This window comes from Serinus canaria, chromosome 7, assembly GCF_022539315.1.
Source record: "Serinus canaria isolate serCan28SL12 chromosome 7, serCan2020, whole genome shotgun sequence".
Lineage (NCBI taxonomy): Eukaryota > Metazoa > Chordata > Aves > Passeriformes > Fringillidae > Serinus > Serinus canaria.
The window spans coordinates 15,908,122-15,928,005 of record NC_066321.1 but is presented as its reverse complement, the minus strand read 5'-3'; the positions used below and the strand labels follow the sequence as shown (position 1 = coordinate 15,928,005).

At 37.7% G+C, this 19,884-nt stretch overlaps 1 protein-coding gene across 1 annotated transcript in view; it reads left to right on the top strand.

The window, feature by feature from the left end:
- Window positions 1–18,931, top strand: part of LY75 (lymphocyte antigen 75) — a 44,118-nt gene extending 25,187 nt beyond the window's left edge. The window contains exons 21-35 of the mRNA XM_050977080.1: window positions 581–717; window positions 1,726–1,831; window positions 3,730–3,890; window positions 4,275–4,404; window positions 6,813–7,039; window positions 8,762–8,930; window positions 10,082–10,243; window positions 10,811–10,933; window positions 11,366–11,560; window positions 11,927–12,147; window positions 13,280–13,454; window positions 13,977–14,144; window positions 15,336–15,458; window positions 15,898–16,065; window positions 17,035–18,931. Coding sequence (XP_050833037.1) covers window positions 581–717; window positions 1,726–1,831; window positions 3,730–3,890; window positions 4,275–4,404; window positions 6,813–7,039; window positions 8,762–8,930; window positions 10,082–10,243; window positions 10,811–10,933; window positions 11,366–11,560; window positions 11,927–12,147; window positions 13,280–13,454; window positions 13,977–14,144; window positions 15,336–15,458; window positions 15,898–16,065; window positions 17,035–17,213 — 2,444 coding nt within the window. The 3' untranslated portion in view covers window positions 17,214–18,931. The remainder of the gene's footprint in view (window positions 1–580; window positions 718–1,725; window positions 1,832–3,729; window positions 3,891–4,274; window positions 4,405–6,812; window positions 7,040–8,761; window positions 8,931–10,081; window positions 10,244–10,810; window positions 10,934–11,365; window positions 11,561–11,926; window positions 12,148–13,279; window positions 13,455–13,976; window positions 14,145–15,335; window positions 15,459–15,897; window positions 16,066–17,034) is intronic.
- Window positions 18,932–19,884: the final 953 nt, after the last annotated feature.

Below are 19,884 nucleotides of genomic sequence, written 5' to 3'. Positions count from 1 at the left end.
TTTAACCTCCAGAGAACAAGAGGCTCTTCCTGTCTTTTATCATTTCTATTTAAAGCATGTTTCCCCCATTACTCAGTTGGTTGCTGCTGAACTGTTTTCATCTCTGTTAGCTAAAAATTGCTCTACACCAGGAAGTCAGTCCATTTATGACTGCAGGAGTCATGTAAAGCAGTGCAGGTCAGATGCTTTCCATGTAGATGTTAAAGGATTCCTTTTGGCTTTTTTTGACAATTAGGTGTACCCTCTTTGCCAGAATACAAGGTTAGTCCTCATATACAAAATCTTTTTTCAATAATATTCTGTTTTCAAGTTCTCTCTGCCTATACAAAGTAGTAATACTGGAAGCAAGAGTGAGACTCTGGGTCTTTAGAAATATTGTACTACTGTGTGATAGAAATGATTTATGCTTGCCTTCTGCTCTACTGCTATTTTTAATGCTTTCAATTGCCCAGTAGTTCACTGTGGTTGCACCAAAAAGGGTTTCCCTTCAGATTGGTCTTTGTCATGTCATAAAGTGTGGAAAGCAACTGGAGTGTGATAGGCATTACCATAACTGTTTTTCAAACTTCTGTTTCTGCAGACTACCCAGTTAACTGTAATGTGAAACTGCCCTTCATCTGTGAAAAAAATAATGCCTCCTTACTAGAGAAACATGATCCCAGTTACCGCCCAGTCCGAGGAGGTTGCCCTGCAGGCTGGCATCAGTTCCGGAATAAGGTACAGAGATAACACAGATTCATCATCCTTGACTGTTCCTCACAGTCCAGTAAGCTGGAATGCTTTTCTGAAAGAAAGGAGGAGGTAGCCCCTCTGTTGAGGAATAGACTAGAAATGGACTTTTGAAAACTAAGTATAGTGATTAAAATGATCTCCTCCCCTTTTGTCCCTTGTTCAGGATTGATGGTTTCTTAAATTCAAAGCATTCATTTTCAGATTGCTTTGCTTTCCCATCACCACACATTTAGGTCCAAGAACATTGGTTGTAGTGTCTAGTCTTGGGCTTCTTCTTTGAATGAAGAGAAGGATTCAGAAGGGAGAGGATGAGGTTTTTGTGGCAGAAGCATGTTGTGTCTCTTCTGGAGTAATAGGCAGGCAGCGAGTTGGCAGACACTATTTCCTGAGTTGCCTTAATGACTAAACTTACTTAAGAATTAGAGAGCAGTTTTTAAGAATTAACCAACAAGTCAGAATCCGTAGTATTATTAATTATTTCAGTACTACCTTTTAAGGCAGTCATCCAAAGTCTTAGTGAGACTCATTCCTGTTGTTTGCTCCACCATTATTCTGTACGTGTGCGTCAAATCTGCACATTACATTGTGCCAAGGTTTGCAAACTTCCTTCACATCATTGCAGAATAGACCTTGGAGTTCCCAACTAGTTTTTCCCTAAAGGTAGCTTATTAAAAGTTCCTGACCAGCACTACCTGACTGCAGAGTTCATGTGTGAGTTCTCGTTCCTAAAACAGTACATGATTCTGAGGTGGCAAATAAGAATTACTGAATATGAGTGAGGTGTTAGTCAGGGGGATCGTTTATATTTAGCTACTCTGCTGAACCAAATAAATGTTTGCAGCTAGTATCAGGTCCCTTGCTTTCTGCAAAACAATTTTTATATTTTCTTGCAGGAAATGAGAAATGAGTTTTTAGTGTTGGTTTAAGATTTTTGATCTATGTCTTAGGCAGAATGGTATGATGAAAATAATTTTCATTATATTTATTTTGCAGTGTTTTCTAAAGATGAAACCTGAACATTTAACATTTAATGCAGCTAATGAAAAGTGTGTAACTTTTGGAGGCTCTCTTCCATCTATCTCAGATCAAGCTGACCAAGGTATGGTGGTGAACTGGGGGCACTCTAGTATGCAGCTTCTCTTCTATATTCAGAATAGTTCTGCTTAAGAGCTTGAGCATAAATCACTTGTAAATCCTAGTATCCACAGGCATACTACGAGCATTCTAAAAATCCAGGACTGATTAAAAAATGTGTTGTTTGCATCACCGCAAACATAACATGGAAATGCAGTTACCAGATATTTGAACCAGTTTGAAGAGCAGCTTCTCTATATGATCTTAACCTGTTGCAAAAAGAAATAAGTTGCAAAACCTTGCACTGAAAGTTGAGCATAAAAGGGTCATCACTGAATGAAGAATTGTTTGGCTTTTCTAGCTAAAGCATAACTGAGACTGTAGACTTTGCACTATGAAAAAGCACCTTAGAAGCTGCTTCCAAGAGAAGCTCAGCTGTGTATGTGAGAATGAGGTGGCAAATACAGTGCCAGCTGGAGCACAGGACCCTCTGTTTCTGCATGTGCTGAGCAGCTTAATGTGGCAGTGTGCCCAAAGTGACCACCTTTGAGCTCTTCAGGACACTGATGAGAGGATGGAAAGCAGGAGGGCTGGAAGACAGAGCTGTTTCACCTAAATCAACTAAGGTCAATGAGAGAAATGCAGTGAGGAAGAAAGGAGTTCACATTGGCTGCAAGTAATGTTCAGCAATGAAGTGATGAATGATACGGCTGAATTTGCAACTATATATACTTGTGGATAATGAAGAGTTCTCTGAGGGTGTATCTGAAGTAGCTCAGTTGAATTCTGCAGTGCCCACAGTGCATATTTTTTTAATAAGCAAATAACCCCTTGCCAAACAAAATATGGTAAATAGACTAGAGAAGTCAAGAGTACCTGCAGGCAGCAGCTTAATAGTAATTTTTTTTTACTGCTCTTATTGGGGAGGAATAGGGTTATGTACAGGAATATACATGTCTCAGGCCTGTGTGTTTTGTATGTATTTAAGGTTGGGAAAGCACAGCCATTCTAAAATGTAACGTGTGATTTGGTGCGTTTGGAAGTGTTTGTTATTGTGCCTTGTTTGTTTTTCTTTTCTCTGTGTAGTGGAGACCACCTGTATGGAAAGGAGACACAGTCCTCTTAAAATGTGCTTCTTTCTGTGGGCTGCCTCTACTCCTCCTGGCGGTATTGGGGGCTAGCCCTGACCTGCAAATCTACAGTGGCTTTGTCTCCTTCAGAAAATAGGCTGTGGCTAGTCTGGCATGTGACCAATAGCTGAAACATGTCAGCAGTAGCTAATTACAGCTTTGATTTATCTTCCTAAACTAGTCAAGTTTAGTGAATGCCTTTGGTGCCTGAGGGGTTACCAGAGCCTGTTGTTTCTTGCCAGAATGCTCACTAAGAGGGGTCTGATACAAGGTTTACCTGGCTCAATTTTTTTCAGCTAAATCTGACTTCCTTTGACCTGTCCTGCTCTCTCTGATGGCGGGGTAGACAAAGTCTGCCAGAATCCAAAAAACATTCTGATGTATGATATGTAAAATAAAAAGATGGGAGATAAGACTTCCTCCATCAATTCAGAAAGGGCAGCAAGACAAGAGAAGATCTTGCAGGCTTGTGGAAAAGCAGCTTCTTAAATTTGTGTGTGAATAAAAGACTCCCAATTAGTGGGCAAAGGAACACGTTAAATCACCTAACTTCTCCTCAGCTCAGAATTTGAAGGACAAATACCAATAGCCTGCTCCTTTCAGATAAAATTAATATGAAATGTGTTATGAAATGGAAGGAAGTGATGATAAGCATTCATCAGTCATGAAGGGTTGGAAAAATTAAATTAGCACAAACAGGGATTGCCTTGTCTTACTTAGATGAAGTCTTCTTTTGGAGGTTTACTGTTGTTTTCCTAACCACAATGTGTACATTTACTCTTCTGTCCAACAGATTATATAACATCCTTGCTTCCTGGCCTGCCAAAAGATATTTGGATTGGTTTACAGTTCCTGTTCAGTACAAGGGAAAACAAATGGATAGATGAGAGTAGACTGTTGTATAGTAACTTTCACCCACTGCTGACAGGGAGATTAAGGAAAATTCCACTGGATGTAAGTTCTGACTTTTGACTTCTTTTGCCTATTGAGTAATGAAATTTGGAATGTTGTGTCAAAAAACCCCCCCATGTAACAGACCAAATTCCCCAGTTAGTCATTTTAATTGGCCAACAGGGTGGCTGGCAGTACTGGAGTTCTATTTCCCTCTTCTTGGATGACAGCTTCTGAAATGTGTTTAGCTTAGGAAAACTTTCTGAGTCCAGGCACCTGGTAGTGTCTGTAAAACAGGTAAGCTGTATAAGCTGTATTGCACCACTCCTTTGAAACTTCTTAAACAAGTTCAGACAGCTGGGGTTCTGATAGACTCATGTTACTTCACCTCTACACAAGTAAGTTTATACCTTATTTGAGTCTGATAAGGATATTTCTGTTTCTCAGCTTTTTGATGAAGAATTTAACAATCAGTGTGGTGTAATCCTCAATGATCCCAAATCACAGTATGTTGGAACATGGAATTTCACTGCTTGTGCTGACAGGCACTTCTTGGGTATTTGCCAGCGGTCTGTAGGTAAGTCTGGAGAGTCAAAATAAATTGCAGCCAGAGTTTAAACTTCAGGTGCATGTGCCAGGAGACTTTGGTGCATGTAAATGATTTCACTTGAAGAGCAAGATTCTTGTAGAGACTGAGCAGGTAAATTCTAAAAAAGCAGAGTGCAGAGGAGGATCTGGGGCCTGTTTTGTCAGCCATTCAGAATTTTCCCTTTTGTGTTTCATAGCCCAGTTCAGGGAGAATCTGTTTTCCTGAGAGACTTTGTGCAGTCTCAGTGGAATTACACTTCATCAGATGGGTCTTTAATGTTCTGTGTGTATAGAGGTCATGTACACTGAGGGGTGGAACAAGTGACTTCTTTTTCCTTTTCAGAACTCTGGAAGTGAGAAAAAAGCCCTAGGAAGGAATCTCACAATATTTATATCCTCCTTAAATACATCCTCTGTCTTTTAGTTCTATGAGAATATAAAGTATCATAGACTCTTAATGTTGAAGTTGGTCTCTCCCCAGAGCAAACTTGAGAGTTGGTGTGAGTGGGATTTTTTAATCTGAACTAAAAATAATATTCAGATGTCCCCAGGTGGGTTGGGCAATACCAATTACTGGAATAAGATCAAACACATGTAGTTATTATGTGCATTTATTTACTGCTATGGGCTAATGTTCAGCATACCCACTTCTAAGTAGGTTGCTTTATATAAACAATCCTTTTAAGTGATGAACATGCTAGCTTCTAAAAAAGAGTCAAACACAAAGAAACCTAGGTGCACAAAAACACCCAAGACTACGCCCACCTTTTTCATTCTCAAATAGGCAAAGATTTCCACCTCCTACCCCCCACCTCCATTTAACATAGAAAATCTTCTTTACTCAGTGTAAAGATTACACTGAGTAAAGGGTAATTCTAAATGTTGACATTAGAAGTTTGGATGGAAGAGATGTCATAAAAATGTGAAAAGAGACTTTTATGAATTGGATGTTGACAATGTATCTATTTATATCAATCTCTTATTAGTCTGGAGTGACTAAATATACTCAATGTTTCTTTGCCATTGCTGTAGAAAGTGTAATGAGGAAGGGTTTTGGACTGACAGAGAATGTGTTCTGCTGTGGTCTGTTCTTATACTGTGTTAGAGATCTAAGCATAGTTTGGGTTGGGAGGGACCTCAGCAGGTTGTAGGGACAGCTATGTGAGTCAAAGCTGTATAGGGCTTTATCATCGGGAAAAAGATGATTCATGTTCTTTGGAAATCTTGGCATGACCGTGTTTTGCAGAATTTCTTGAGATGGTAATCATCAGCAATTATTTTTTCAGAAATGAACATTTTGCTTACTGCCTTGTTTCCAATTTTGTACCACTTGATGTGTGATGGCACCCTGGGTTCCATGGTTCTCTTTTGTAGCTGTTTACTAAGGGAAAGCATTTGGCAGCTGACAAACTACTTGAAACAATCTGTTTGAGCCTTGTCAGTTTTCTGATCTATTGAAAGCTGTAAATATCAAATTAATTTTGTGTTTCTGTCATCACGTGTTTTGGAAAATGGCCCTGTCAGCTTATCAATCAGCCATTTATATACTGGTATTTATAGAGTGATGCCTCCCCACTCCCCTTGCAGGCCTTTTTCTACTTCAAGTATTTTAAATATCGGGAGGGTTCTGCCTTTTGCAGAATGAGTTTCTTTTTGGTTGTGTATAAAGCTTTTGGGGTTACCATTTGTATGCTTAACCCTACCACCCACAGGAGTTTTTGCATCTTCTATTAACTGCAGTAGCCATGCATCACTGAGCTGTGCCTTCAGGTGTGGTGCTGGTAACTGTGATAACACTCTGTGCTCAGAGCACAAATAAGGAATTATCTCCCTCCCTATACAAGCTGGATTCTCTGCAGTTAGTTAATTGGAGGTGAAAACAGTTCTCACTGTATTCATGGCAGTAAGGAGTTCTGGGACTGGGCTGTACCAAGATCTGCATAGACAGGTTCTGTGGTCCAGTAGCTTTGCATAGGCATAAATCCACAGGCTCCACAGAGATAAATGAGTCAAGTTTAGCTGTTGCTATATTACAACAGAGAGCACTTGCTCTCACATTTGTGTATAGATGAAGTTAGAGAATATGTTTTTAATTAAATAAATTATTCAGCAATTAATTTAAAATAACATATAAAAATATGTGAACCTAAGTTGAGAAAAAGATATTTAATAATATACTGGCTGAAAATAATAATTATTTTAATATATATTTTTCTATCTAAGACATCAATGATGTTTGCTTCTAACTATAATTATCAGCATAATCTACTACCTAAGATTTTTTTTTTTCCCAAGTATAGTCAAACAGGTTTTTCTGATTATTACAGAGATATTGGGAGTTTAAAATGTATTACAGTATTTAACTACCTAATTACTGGACTTTTTTCTTATGTATAGGAACTGCTTATAACCAGACAGAGCAAGTCATTAATGAAACATTGAGCTATCAAAATGTTCAATACATGTTAATTCTGAAGAATTTGTCCTGGAATGATGCAATGGCTGCATGCATAAATAACAAGATGCAGCTGGTTAGCATCACAGATCAGTTCCAGCAGGCTTTTCTTGCTGTTCAGGCTGCTCTTCATAATTACCCACTCTGGACTGGACTCTTCAGCAGAGATGTAAGTTTTGTTTTTTCCTCAGACTGTGGCTTAAGGTAATTTCTACAGTTATTTGAAACAAAACCTGAGTTTAAGAAATTCAGTGACAAATTACTTTCTGGGCTAAAAACTGTTTTAATTTAGGGATAGCTATCTGGAGTGTCTCAAGATGAATGTTTTAAACCTTCAGTTCTCCAAGTTATATATTCTTGAACTCCACTGGATGAATTGATGATGATGATAAAATTATTTTGAAAGACTGATGATGAAGGGATATATTGTAGGGTGGCAGCAACATAGGTTACTGAGTCATCTCTTTTGTTTACAAGTGAGTAATGAGTGTTGCCATTTAATATCATCACCACTGTTTACAGTACCACTCTAGAAAGATGACCCAAAAATCTGTTTTGGAAGGGTGAAACTACAAGTGGCAAATAAAATTCAAAATGAATCATTGAATACTTGTGGAGATACATTTTTGAAGTTTAACTTAGATTCTGTTGTTACTTCATTTTATTTGTACCCGTGTTGTGAGTTTGAGGAAGGCATCTCTGAGACAGGTTAGTGGGTTTTTCTTTCTCCCTATCGGTTTTTTGGTTTTTTTTGGTAAAAAAAATTAAATAATGCAGGAGGTGCTGATTCTTATCTTTATTAGCTGGAGGACCTCTTGAAAATATTGTGGATTGAGAGGTGTCTCAGCTGTTTATGGGATGGCTTGGGCTTGCTGGCCAGGTTTATCTTTTTTGTCACACAGATAAGTCTGGAGATAATTGCAAGAAAAAAGTTAGAATTATTTTAGAGGTACCTTACCTACACAGTATGGTGGTGTTCACTCAGCACTGAGGTCTTATGTTCTTCTATTGTCAGTTTTGGGCTACTGGATACTTTAGCAAATAGGGGAAAACAGAAATTTGAGTATATACTTTATGGAGAATATTTTTAAATTTTTGAAGGAAACAACCATTTAATCTTAGTGAAAATGGGGAAACCAGATAACCTATTTTCCCATCTCTTTTGATTTTTTTATCTGTAAGTGAAGATCAAATGATTCATTTTGGGGCATATAGCTCAGGCATGCACTGGCTTTTCACTACTGCAACACTTCATTATTTGGGCACAATTAAAATGTCACATGAAAGGAAATTATGCAACTGGTCAACAGAACTTGTTACTCCAGTGCTGAAATCAGACACAAAAGAAAGATGCAAGATAAATTACACAACAGTAGGGGGATTTCCCAAAGACTTTAAAGGATAGCATACTGCTTGTTATGTGGGGGTTTTTTTCCTGCATCCTCCAGGGCACGAATAAGTCTGATGTATTAAATCAATTAAGTATTTAATAATTACTTTAAACTCAATATAGAGTATCTGAGACTGAACTTTCTTCTCAGTTATTACCAGTTTTCCAAGATTAGTAGATGATATCCACCATTGCTTTGCAGATGCAAATTTTGCAGTTTGGGCATCCCATTGCTAGGCCTTCCTCCCTAAGTGCATTAGTGAAACATCACCTTTGGATAATTTGCCATTCAGCTAATTTGTATTTTTGCAACTGCAGAACTTAAAATAACAAAGCTTGTTATGTTGTGAGCAGGAATTCAGCTCATGAGGGCAGTGGAACACTTACAGTTCTCATCAGAGACACCGAAAATGTCTAGCCAGTGTAAATATATCATCCCATTTTCTGTACCTTATATTTTTTTACTGGGTAAGCTCATCCCTTTTGCTTAAATAATGCTAGGGTGGAAAACATTATGGCTGGCTGGATGGGAAGCATGTGAGTTTTAGTCGCTGGTCTGAAGATGATGAAGAAACAAATGAAGAATGTGTGTTTTTGGATACTGATGGCTTCTGGAAAACTTCAGACTGTTCTGCTGAAAATCGAGGAGCTATTTGCTACGCATCAGAAAGTATGTATGCTACCATAATTATTATAAAAGTTGACTTTTATTTTATTATGAAATGAATTTAATGATCCCAGCTTTTAACTTCAAAATGACAACATTTTAAAACTTACATTTTCTCCAACAGTCTGATTTCTATGCTATTTAAAAAAAAATGGCTTCAAAGACAGGGGGCATGCACCTGTTGGTCCTAATCTAATTGTACCTTAGAAATAAATTCAGCATGGATGCATTGGGTCAGTACTCTTATTGTCAACTGATCCTATCTTTGCACTGCTTCTCTAAGATTGTTGCATACTAATCTCTCCCACTTGCCTGTGGGAGAAGATTAAAATATCTCTGTACTATTTACGTCTTAATATTGGAAACTCCTGAAATCTGTTCAGACATGGAAGCCTTCTGCGGGGAGAAGGTACATGGCTATATGGAGAAGGGTAGAAGGTTGACACTGAGTTGAAAGTCATCATCTGAAGTTCACAAAACCTGTCTAAATACCTACTAATTATAACAAGACAGGAATTAGTAGAATGTGGGGGTTTTTTTCCAGGAAAGAGCTGTGCTAGTTGTGTATCCTTCAGAAAAAGATTTTTCTGAGAGATCATCACAGACTTCTTCTCTATGAGACCATAATGATTTGTTTTGGTTTTATTCTGTGAGGGGACACAAGCCATTGTACATCCTGAGTCACAGTAAAGTATGGTGTTATGACATCATTAACTATTTTGTGCTTACAAGCCAGGGAACTGCAGGAAGAGTCCTTCTCACTCCTCAAATATTAGATAAAGCCTTAGAACTAAGAGATGTTGCTAGCTGTGAAGTAGCTTATTTATTACAGTGATCTGCCTTGCACTAGAGGCAATAAAAGCTTTTGGTTATTGGCCTACACTTAGCTCTTTTATGTAAGGATTTTATTTTTAAACCTATTTAAAATAACTGTGAAAACTTACAAGTACCTGTATTCTTTAGTAAAGCTTACTGCTGGTTTGTTACTTTAAAAAGATCACTGTCATGAGGAAACTGAAAATAACACATTTCAAGGATGACAACTTAATTTGTCTTACATGTTTTTAAGTGGTACCTGAAAGTGCTTTGTGGGGTGCCAGGCCAGGTGGTGTTATTAGTAATTCATGTCCTGATGTTGTCTTTTCTTTTTTTAGAGAAGACTGAAAAAGAACAAGTTACACAAGTGAAATGCCCACATAAGATTAAAAATACACCCTGGATATCATTTAGAAACAATTGTTACACTTTTATGATAACAAAAAATAGATGGAGAGAACTGAAGCCTCAAGAAGCTCATCATTTATGCAGGAACATGAGTAAGTACTTTGTCATACTGCAGGTATTTATGGACTTAGATTAGCTTGGAGGAGATGGGTGTTAGATCTGAGTCACTGTCTTACAATGACAGACAGCAGAGTGAATGTGGGGAAAGGCTGTAGCAATATGCAGCAGTGTAGCACTGCCTGATGCTGTTTGCCCTTGCACTACCCTGATAAAAAGTGCCAGGGCATGGATAGGGGAGTTGAGGAAAGAGGCAGCTTGGAGCTACTGAGCTCTGAAATCTCTGAAAAATGGCAAGGTTTTGTGTTTGGTTGAGGGTTTTGTTATAATATGCCCGTTTTAAATAGTTTGGGTAATTGTTATACCCTTGGCAACGTTCTGGCTTTACAGTTACATTTACTTTGTGGTTTCCTGCTGCCTCCAGCTTTGCTGTGTGGAACACTTAAGTGAACAAAGTAAATAGACTGAAAAGCACATTTTCTGTCCATCCTGAATGGACGTATACCTTAGGAACAGCTTTCCTCATGTATTAAACCTTCAGGCATTCATTTTTTAACTTAAAGGTGAATTTGTAAGAAAGTAATGTAAAAAATTTTCAACAGACCCCGAAGCATTTGTTCTGAGTGTCCGAGATGAAGAGGAGAACAACTTTGTTACTGAGCAGCTTCATTCATTCAGCGGTCTGGCTCTGTGGGTCTGGCTGGGTGTGATTTATGATGACAGTGGTAAGATTTCAGGGTTTGTTTTTTTTTATTAACTGGATCAGAGACAAAATTTGCAGCACTAAGTGCATGTTTCTTGCATGTTTCAGTTTATAACTAAAGTCAAAGTGAATGCAAACCTGTAACAATGATTTATATTTGTACTTATATTCTAGAAGAAAATAACTTGACATGTTCTCTGTTTCAGTGATAATTAGATCCAATATGTTCTGTTTAGTTTAGATTTGATTTTTCTGGAAAGCGGGACTTAAAGTGGCCAGGATGAGTAGTGCTAACATATTTAGCATTGGATATGGAACTGATTTAGAATACCTTGCAGTATCCCAGAATTTTTTCCAAAGTGAACATCTGTTAATATCATTAATATATTCAAAGTTAAATGGTATTTGTAGACAAAATGCCAGTAGTTTAACACATATGCAATATTTTCCACAGATAAAGTTCTCAAGTGGTATGATGAAACTCATCTGACTTACAATAACTGGAGGCTGGGAAGACCTATCATAAAGAAGAACAGTTTTTTTGCTGGTGTAAATCTCGATGGGTTTTGGGATATTTATAATTACTCTCAAAGTTGGCATGCTAATCACTACAACATGTACAGTATTCTCGCCTGTAAAATCGAAAGGGGTGAGTAGTATTGGAGTGTTGGGTGAGGGTCATAATTTAAATCATGGTTCCTGCTGAATAAGGCTTTGGTTTTGCCCCTAGTGAAACACATGGCACAGCTGTCATGAGCATCTGGGGTCATCTGGTCAGTCTGCATCACTGCTGTAAATACTCTGATCAGGAGAAATGTGTTTGCTGTGCTCATCCAGTAACTGCTGAACTCAGTGTTCCAAGTAGCAAAAGTAAACTTAACTTGATAGAAGTGGCTTGTACTGAGCACTTTAATGCTTGAGTTACCCTGAGATAGATGGATTTTAATGCTTTCTGTATTTTTCCTAGTAACATGAAAGAAATGCACACAACATTTCTTCTTATTCTTTGAAATAGGACACCAACAGCACAAGCCTCCATTGCCTGACACTATTCCACATGGAAACAGAACATACAGGATCCTTCAGAAAAAATTAACGTGGTATGAGGCACTGAGATCGTGCCAACAAAATAACAGCGATTTAGCAAGTGTGCACAGTGAATCAGAACAGTTATTTCTAGAAGATATTGTCAAACAGGATGGTTATCCTCTGTGGCTTGGGCTGTCAATTCATGATGTAAGTATATACTGTTGGGGATGTCAGGAACAGATCTGTAAATAATGTTTTGGACAAGATACGAAATATTGTCTGATGTTTTTTTCCAGTTCCTTAGAATCTCTTTTCCATGTAGTATATTTTCAACCCTGTGTAATGTGTTAATATTAAATTTTGGTGAATATAGGCACACTAATCTATTTCTTCCTAATACCTGACAGTTTAAAATAATAGAGTGTTCTCTCATCATTCCTTGCAGCACAAGGAAGCATGATTTGCAGTGCTATCTCTAGAGGCTTCAGACTTTATGACCCTCTGTAGAATCAGATTTCATTAGCAAATAGAGACAGACAAGGCTGTGTGGAACCTGCTTAGCTGAGGTCAGGACTGCCTCTCCAGAGCAGTTCAGGAACAGGCTCTCAGTAAGTTGTGTCCCTCCTCCCAGAAAACACAATAGCAGGAGGCAGCTGCAGATCTCCTTCCCACTCTGTCTGCTTTAATGTGGAGCCAAAAGCCTGTGGCCCTGACTCTGCTCCCCTCACTAATTGCCAGACGTGGTAGTGGTAGTTAGTTGGCAGGAATAGTCCTCTGCAGAGGTGTGTCATTTCTATGCATACCTAGGAATGGGTCCCTCCCAACTGATTCCTCATTGTCATGGGTTTCCAGGAATGTATCTGAGTGGGAGGTAGCACTGCAAACCATCCCTGAGCTGCCCAGTTCTACTCACTGCAGCCATCTACCCACTGCACCAGTTTAGCAGTTTGCAACATATCCACTAGTGTTCATAGCAGGGAAGGCAGATTGCTTAAATGAAACAGTAGGGTGGAACCAAGTAAAATGTTCCCTAGAGGATAAAACAGGCACATTGCAGGTTTAAACTTGTGAACTGTTGTACTGTACTGTACTTTCTCAGTTCCCACAAATAATAAAAATTTCTATGTTAAGAAAATGCAGACTATGTTGCACATTTATTTTATAATGTGCAACATCTAAATTCACAGTCTCATCTACTGTGAATTTAGATGAGACCACTTGCTCTTTAATTTATCACTCTATAAGGGACAAATATTGCTACATGACTTCATTCATGATGGATGAGATTTAAAGCACAGTCATATGTGGTTGAAAATTTTTGGGTTTTTTTCTTTACTAGGGAAGTAAAGCTAATTTTGAATGGTCAGATGGAAGTGACTTTGACTACTACCCCTGGGAATTAGAAAACTCAAATACTACTGAGAACTGTGTTCTTCTGGATACTAAAGGATTTTGGAACCGTACAAAATGTACTAATGTTGCTGAAGGTGCCATTTGCTACAGCCCTCCAAACAGTAAGTGTTATTTTTAAGTGTAGTTGGGTTTACATGTTATGTGTAGTTGGGTTTACATGTTGTATCTATAAGTAGAAATTAAGGTTGAAATACTGCACATGATTCCCTTTTTAAGAAGAGTTTTCTATCAGGAATGATAAAACACTTTTTAATACTTCAGGGAGATAAATTCTCATCATTCCAGTGGTGGAACCTAAATCAAATCTGGTTACTTCTTGATTACCTGAGATAGGAACACCAAATGTGTGTATCTTTTCTAAATCAAAATATTTATCAAATATATACCATAAATATCAAAACCCACAAAAAATCAATGAAAAATTGGTCCCAACCCTTTGGGATTTGTCTTATGCTCATTTTTAAATAAATTCATCCATGACACAAGAAGAAGGAATGTAAACTAATTGAAGAGTGGTTGTTGGTAGGAGTAGTAGTCTTTGTTAATTCTTATCGTCGTGTTATTCCAAAGACTGTGCACAAACTGCTGCAGCAGAAATAACATCAATTTCTTTGTCTTTGCAGAGAGAAAATCAGAGCCAAAGCAAGCAAGCAGAGCCTCTGGATGCCCACAGAGCAGTGGCTCCCTGCAGTGGGAACAGTACAGGGATCACTGTTATGCTTTTGACATGGCATTCTACAATTTTTCCGTATATAATGTGGAAGAGGCTAAGAGAATCTGCAAGAAGCTGAGTAGGTTTAGACTCTTTATGACATTACAACTTGTAATACAAGTCCACTATTTGCAAGAAATAAAACCCAACAACCTAAAATTTTACGCTGGTTATACTTCAGCTTTACTATTTTTATGGTCCTTGAGTTTAGGAAATGTAATAGCAAGCTTTATGTTTGAACACCTGAGGAAAATTCTTACTAAATACTGCAACATGCTACAGATGATTGAGCACACAGGTATCAGTAGATAAAATGCAGGTAGCCAGTTGAAGAAGATTCAGAGGTTTAGTGCTTGTGGTTTGAAGGAAAATGTTTTATCTGCCTGCAAAGTTAGTGCTGTTGGCAGGGTTTTCTTATTACAGAGCTTGCTAACCTATCAAATGGTTCAAAGGGTAGGTATGTTATAGATATTAAAGCATGTAACAAACTTAATGTTATGTCACATTAAAGGATTTTCTATCTTCTTTGCTGAGCTACATGGGGACTTGTATTGCAGTGACAATGTTAATCAGCTTCATGGACAGAAGGTGTAATCACCCTAACATAGAAGTTTAGTGACTGATGTAACTTTCTTTTGTGGAATTATCTTATGGTGTGATCTTAGACTCACTATTTAGGATCTAAAAAACCCAGTCCTGGATGCAGTTTTCTGTTGAGTCAAATTTGTTCTGGTAGTTGAAAGAGGAAGCACCTGACTTATATTTATATGTACTTGTAGAGGATGGGTACACTCTGAACATGCCTCTCTAGCATGCCCTTTCCTCCCTCTTATTCCTTAATTACTGTACATAAAAACCTGAAAGACAGTGGGAGGATTGATTTAGAAATTAACTTGACTCAGCAAAATGCTTAGTTTTTGTTCAACTATATTTTTGTAAGCCCTATTACTTGGGCAAGACTACTAATTCTTGACAGGCATATCTCTTGATATCTTCCATGTATGTGGTCTGTAGCTGCAGTGAGTTTACTCCCATTTTATTCTGTATAACCTGGTAGAATAACAAGCCATCTGAAGCCATCTTGTAAAACATGCTGTATTTTAGGGGATGGGAGGTTCTCGTCTTTATTCGGAGGGCTATTCTAAGCTAATTTTACAAGCCAGATCAGCAAATCCTTGCCCATAGTAGTTGTTCCCAAATAAATTCAGTGGACCAGCACCATGAAAAATTGTGAAAATTGCAATTCTGACTGATTTCCTCTGCCCATTAGATCCTTCAGCAACCCTTCTGACTATAGTGGATGCTGAGGAAAATGCATTTGTGAGCACACACATAAAGGAACATGATCTCATCACCAAGAATGTATGGCTTGGCCTGGATCAGAGCTTTAAGGGTAAGAAGTAGCAACAATGAATAAGCATGAATGTTTCATATTGTAAATATAAATGCAGAAATCCTCAAATAAGAACAGTTCTGTACTGTTGGTAGCCTACAGTAACTTCTACTTGAGGTTCAAATCTGTCATTTAACATTTTAAAGCACTTTGGGCTTCATTGTAGTTAAATCTCTTCCTGTTGCAGTTAGGGTAATCAGGAGTCTTTGAAATTAATATTCACCATCTCTGTTATTGCTGTCTAATGTTTGATGCAAGAGCATCAATTGCTAAAGGTCTAGAGAAGAGGGGCGCTTAAAAGTTGTATTCATATTCACTGCTTTTAGTAAATGGGATGGCTAGTCAGCCCTTTTAATGTAAAGAGATCAAAAGGTAGTGAATGACATTGTGTAGCATTACAGGATGGTTTGGTGATCTAGACTGATGTTTTTTTCAACAGGACAGTCCCTGAACTGGCTAGATGGCTCATCTGTAAAATATGTCAACTGGGAGAATAAAACTGCAGAAGCCAATGAAAAATGCAGTGTTATCCTGTCCACAACTGGCATGTGGTCCAAAGTTGACTGTGCACGCAGTCGAAGCAGAGTGGTTTGTAAAGCACCTTTAGGTATGGAAGTGTTGTTTTAGCAGAGACTTGATTTTGTAGAGACTGTTTTCAGGAATTTCTGGTTTATTGGATAATATCTGTGTTGAAATACTGGAAGTGCAGTTCACAAAAGAGCCCATCAAGTACTTCTGCCTAAGCAAGAGTCTTCTGTTGTTGTTTAGCCATTAAACTGCATTCAGAGACAAATTGTCTAGGAATTTAGTTCTCCTGGCTCTCACTATCCACTCAGTGGGTAAGGAACAGAGCTGAAATGTCCAAAAAGCGTAGAGTTGTTGCCATTGCTTCTTACCACAGGGTATCTGTTGTGGGTGAGTTTGTGTAGGAGGAATCAGAAAGAGTTTTGCTTGTAAGCAAGTACTGCACACTGTGGTTTCAGTCTTGAGGAGGCTTCTGGAAATGTCACCCCGTAGCTCCAGAGAATGACTCAGGCCTTTACTCCCTCACCCTTGGCTTTGTACAGGAAAGCAAGCAGTTAATTGAGCATTAAGCAGGCAAGTTTCTGAGAAGCAGTAGAATCTTTCTGATTTTGTATACATTTTCACTGAAGTGGAAATGCAGGAATGGATTACACTTTGTGCCAATAAGAAAAACCTCAACAAGATCTCTTCAGTCTGAGGGGAGTATAATTACCTTCCCTCCCAAGAGCCTAGGATCTCATTAGATTTATGAAGTATACAAACCTCTAAATTAGTGCAGCCTTTGCAAGTAGGTTTTTTGAACTCCAGAGGTCCCTTCCAACCTAAATATTAGCAAATTAACAACAGAATGATCAAAAATAGGCTGATGCATTCCTGCATGAATCAGCATCTTCCATGTGATGAAGTGAAGACTATTGATAAGAAGCAGTTTGCCTTGACTTGAGCTAACTGTGCAGTATTAACGTGTAGCTACCTAAGCATCAACCCTATGACAAAATATTCTTTGCCAGAACTCTTAAATAAAAACTGTTCATCTTTTGTTCTGTTTCAGGTTCTAATCATACTGGTGTGGCTGTAGCATTTGCCCTGCTAATTATCTTGGTTTTAACAGTTGGACTGATATTGTACCTCTACAAAAAGAAGCGTCTTCACTGGAGTGCCTTCTCTTCCGTACGCTATCAAAGAGGGATGAATGATGATGAAACTGATGATATGTTCACAGACAGCTAAAAGATAGCTATTGAAAAGCTTTCTTCTGATCAATTTAAGCATGAACTTCACTATGTGAAGCCATAAGAAATGAGCTACTTGATGTTTTATGACTTCTTTTTTGAAAAGCAACAAGGTTATTAATGGGGGCTAAAATTAGTTTGTTTATATACAAGTGCAATTTTTATTCAATTTAATGGTAATTCTTTATATTTGGCCTCAGCCTTTTAAGATGCAAGGTGTTTAGAGTTCTGTTGTATTTTTTAATTTATAGTATTCTCTCTCTTTACTGGAATTTTTGATGGAACAAATTAATGCCAACAGTACTTCATGCAACATCACTTTAATGAATACACTTTAATGAATTACTCCCAATACTCTTATTTATATTAGAATTAAATGCCTAATTTTATAGTTACCAACCTATAACTTTATAGGTGAAATAAGTCATCTGTCCAAGAAAGAAGATAAAAGATATGTCTAAGGAAAGACTGAGAATATATGGTAAACAAACTTGTGTACATAAATGCTAAAAATACTTGAGTATTTTTCATAAAACTGAAACTTGATTTTTGTATGTGATGTGTCACTGTAGCCTTTCCTATGCACTCCAAAGAACGCTATAAAGGGAAAAAGGGAAGACAGTTGTATATATTAATTACTCAATGATTTGATCAGTTATTGTTTTGAAAAAGTCTTTTGACTTTTTTGAATGCACAGTACAAAGAACAGGTGCATTTACTTTTATGAAGGAGGATATGCCAAAGACCAAATCCATTCTGCATGTAGTGGTGGCATGAGGTGGTGAATAGGAATACATTGGCCTGGTGTGCTGAGAAGAGTACTATTACTACTGATTTCTCTGAAGCAGCAGAGCAAGGTCACAGTGTTCAACTGCCTTCTTTTCCTGCAGTTTACTTATTTGATGGCACTTTTCTTTGTTCCTGTTTGCACTATTTTGATAAGGAAGTGTTTATCATTTGTGTTGAGAAGTAGAGAACTCCTTGTAGATACACTTTGAGCTTGTTAAAAGAGCAGCCTGAAGGGTCACACTAAAGGAGCCATTGTGGTACTTTGCTGATCAAAGTAAGCACTTTTGTTGTTTGTTTTGGTACTTTTGGGCACAATTGTGAACATTTGCTTTTCCTGAGGCAAAAATGAAACTACATTGTAGAAAATGTAGTTATGATGAAAATAACTCTCATTCTTTAACTTACCCTGATATGAGAAGTGCTTGAAATGTTGCAAAGTCTGGTTCCTGATGTCTTCTGGTTTAGCTTTTATGCCTAAGTGCTTTTCCAAATGACTTCTAACTTAATGGACTAAATAAATATTGGTTATTGTCTTTTTCTAACTATGGTAATAAGTGGGAAAAATTATTTACAAGTTCCCAAGTTTTGAGATTTAATAGTTTTATAGATGTTTATACTCAGCATTTTTAGGTGTGAATATGAAATGGAAAGTGGAAATTAGTAGTAAGATCCTGATTCAACACAAAAGGATATATACTTTTTATTAAAAATTGTATATTTTATTCTTATAAATGATGTAAATAATTTTTTCAGGCCCCATTTCTCATGTTTGTTTCATCACACCCAAGTTGTCTAATCACTGGTAATTCCTTTGTGCATAAGCTCTATGGCCTTAGTGCAGGTGAATAACCTTCTTCATTTGAAATACACAGGAAGATTATTTGGCAGTATTGTTATTGAAAGAATAAAGTTAAATAAAACACTGAACTGCTTACACTGGTTTTATTTCCATAGAAGCAGTTTTCAGAGCTAAGGCATGGGTCATTAATCACTGAGTTAAAAAGCACAGTGCAGGGGCTGTGATCAGAATTAAAGACAGTAACTGTGTGTTACTACAGTAAGAAAACTTTTAGAGGTAATACATCATCTTTGATGTATTTAAAAAGAATGCCTTTAATTTTCTTTTTGCAATTGAAAACTTAGTTATACCTAGCTTTTATCAAGCTGCTTCAGGCTTACACAGGGAACATTCCTCTGTGCCTTTTTGTTTTAATCAGGGTGTAGTTTTTAGCACCTCAAGGCCCAGATTAAGGCAGTGTACAAAGGCTCCCTCCCTAATGCCTCTTTAAATATAAGCAAAGTTAAATTACTTCCAGCTAAGTAACACTTGCAATTAATGCATAAGATGTATTTATTTTAAGTGATGGCTGAGCTCTGAATTCCAGATGCCCAAATCTCTTGACTGCTGGTCAAAGGGCAGTGTTATTTTTAGTTTGCTGGGAGAAACATCCTTTTGTGCAAGATGACTAACGAGGTCATCTGCTTCACAAACATTAATCTTAAAACTGAAGATGATGCACAGGGAAATGGCAGCAGACAAATGCTTTCCCAGGTCCCAGAGCAATGGAGCTGAGAAGTCCTAAAACTCCTTCATCCCAGAGCACAGACTATCTCCCAGCTGCAGTAGCTTTAGGCAAAAAGTGTACAACTTCAGTTCCTCTTCCTGAATTTTGCCCAGGCCCTGGGGACTCTGGGTCATGGAAAGGTTAATCTACAACTGCCTTTACACCAGCCAGCATTTTTATTTTAAAAGTGTTTATGCATCAGTAACTTAATGGACTTAGAAATCAACAAGTCTTTGTGCATGAGCACTCTTTGGGCTTGATGCTTTTGTTGTACTTCTCAGCATTTTTCCCTTGAACCAAATGCACCATCTGCTT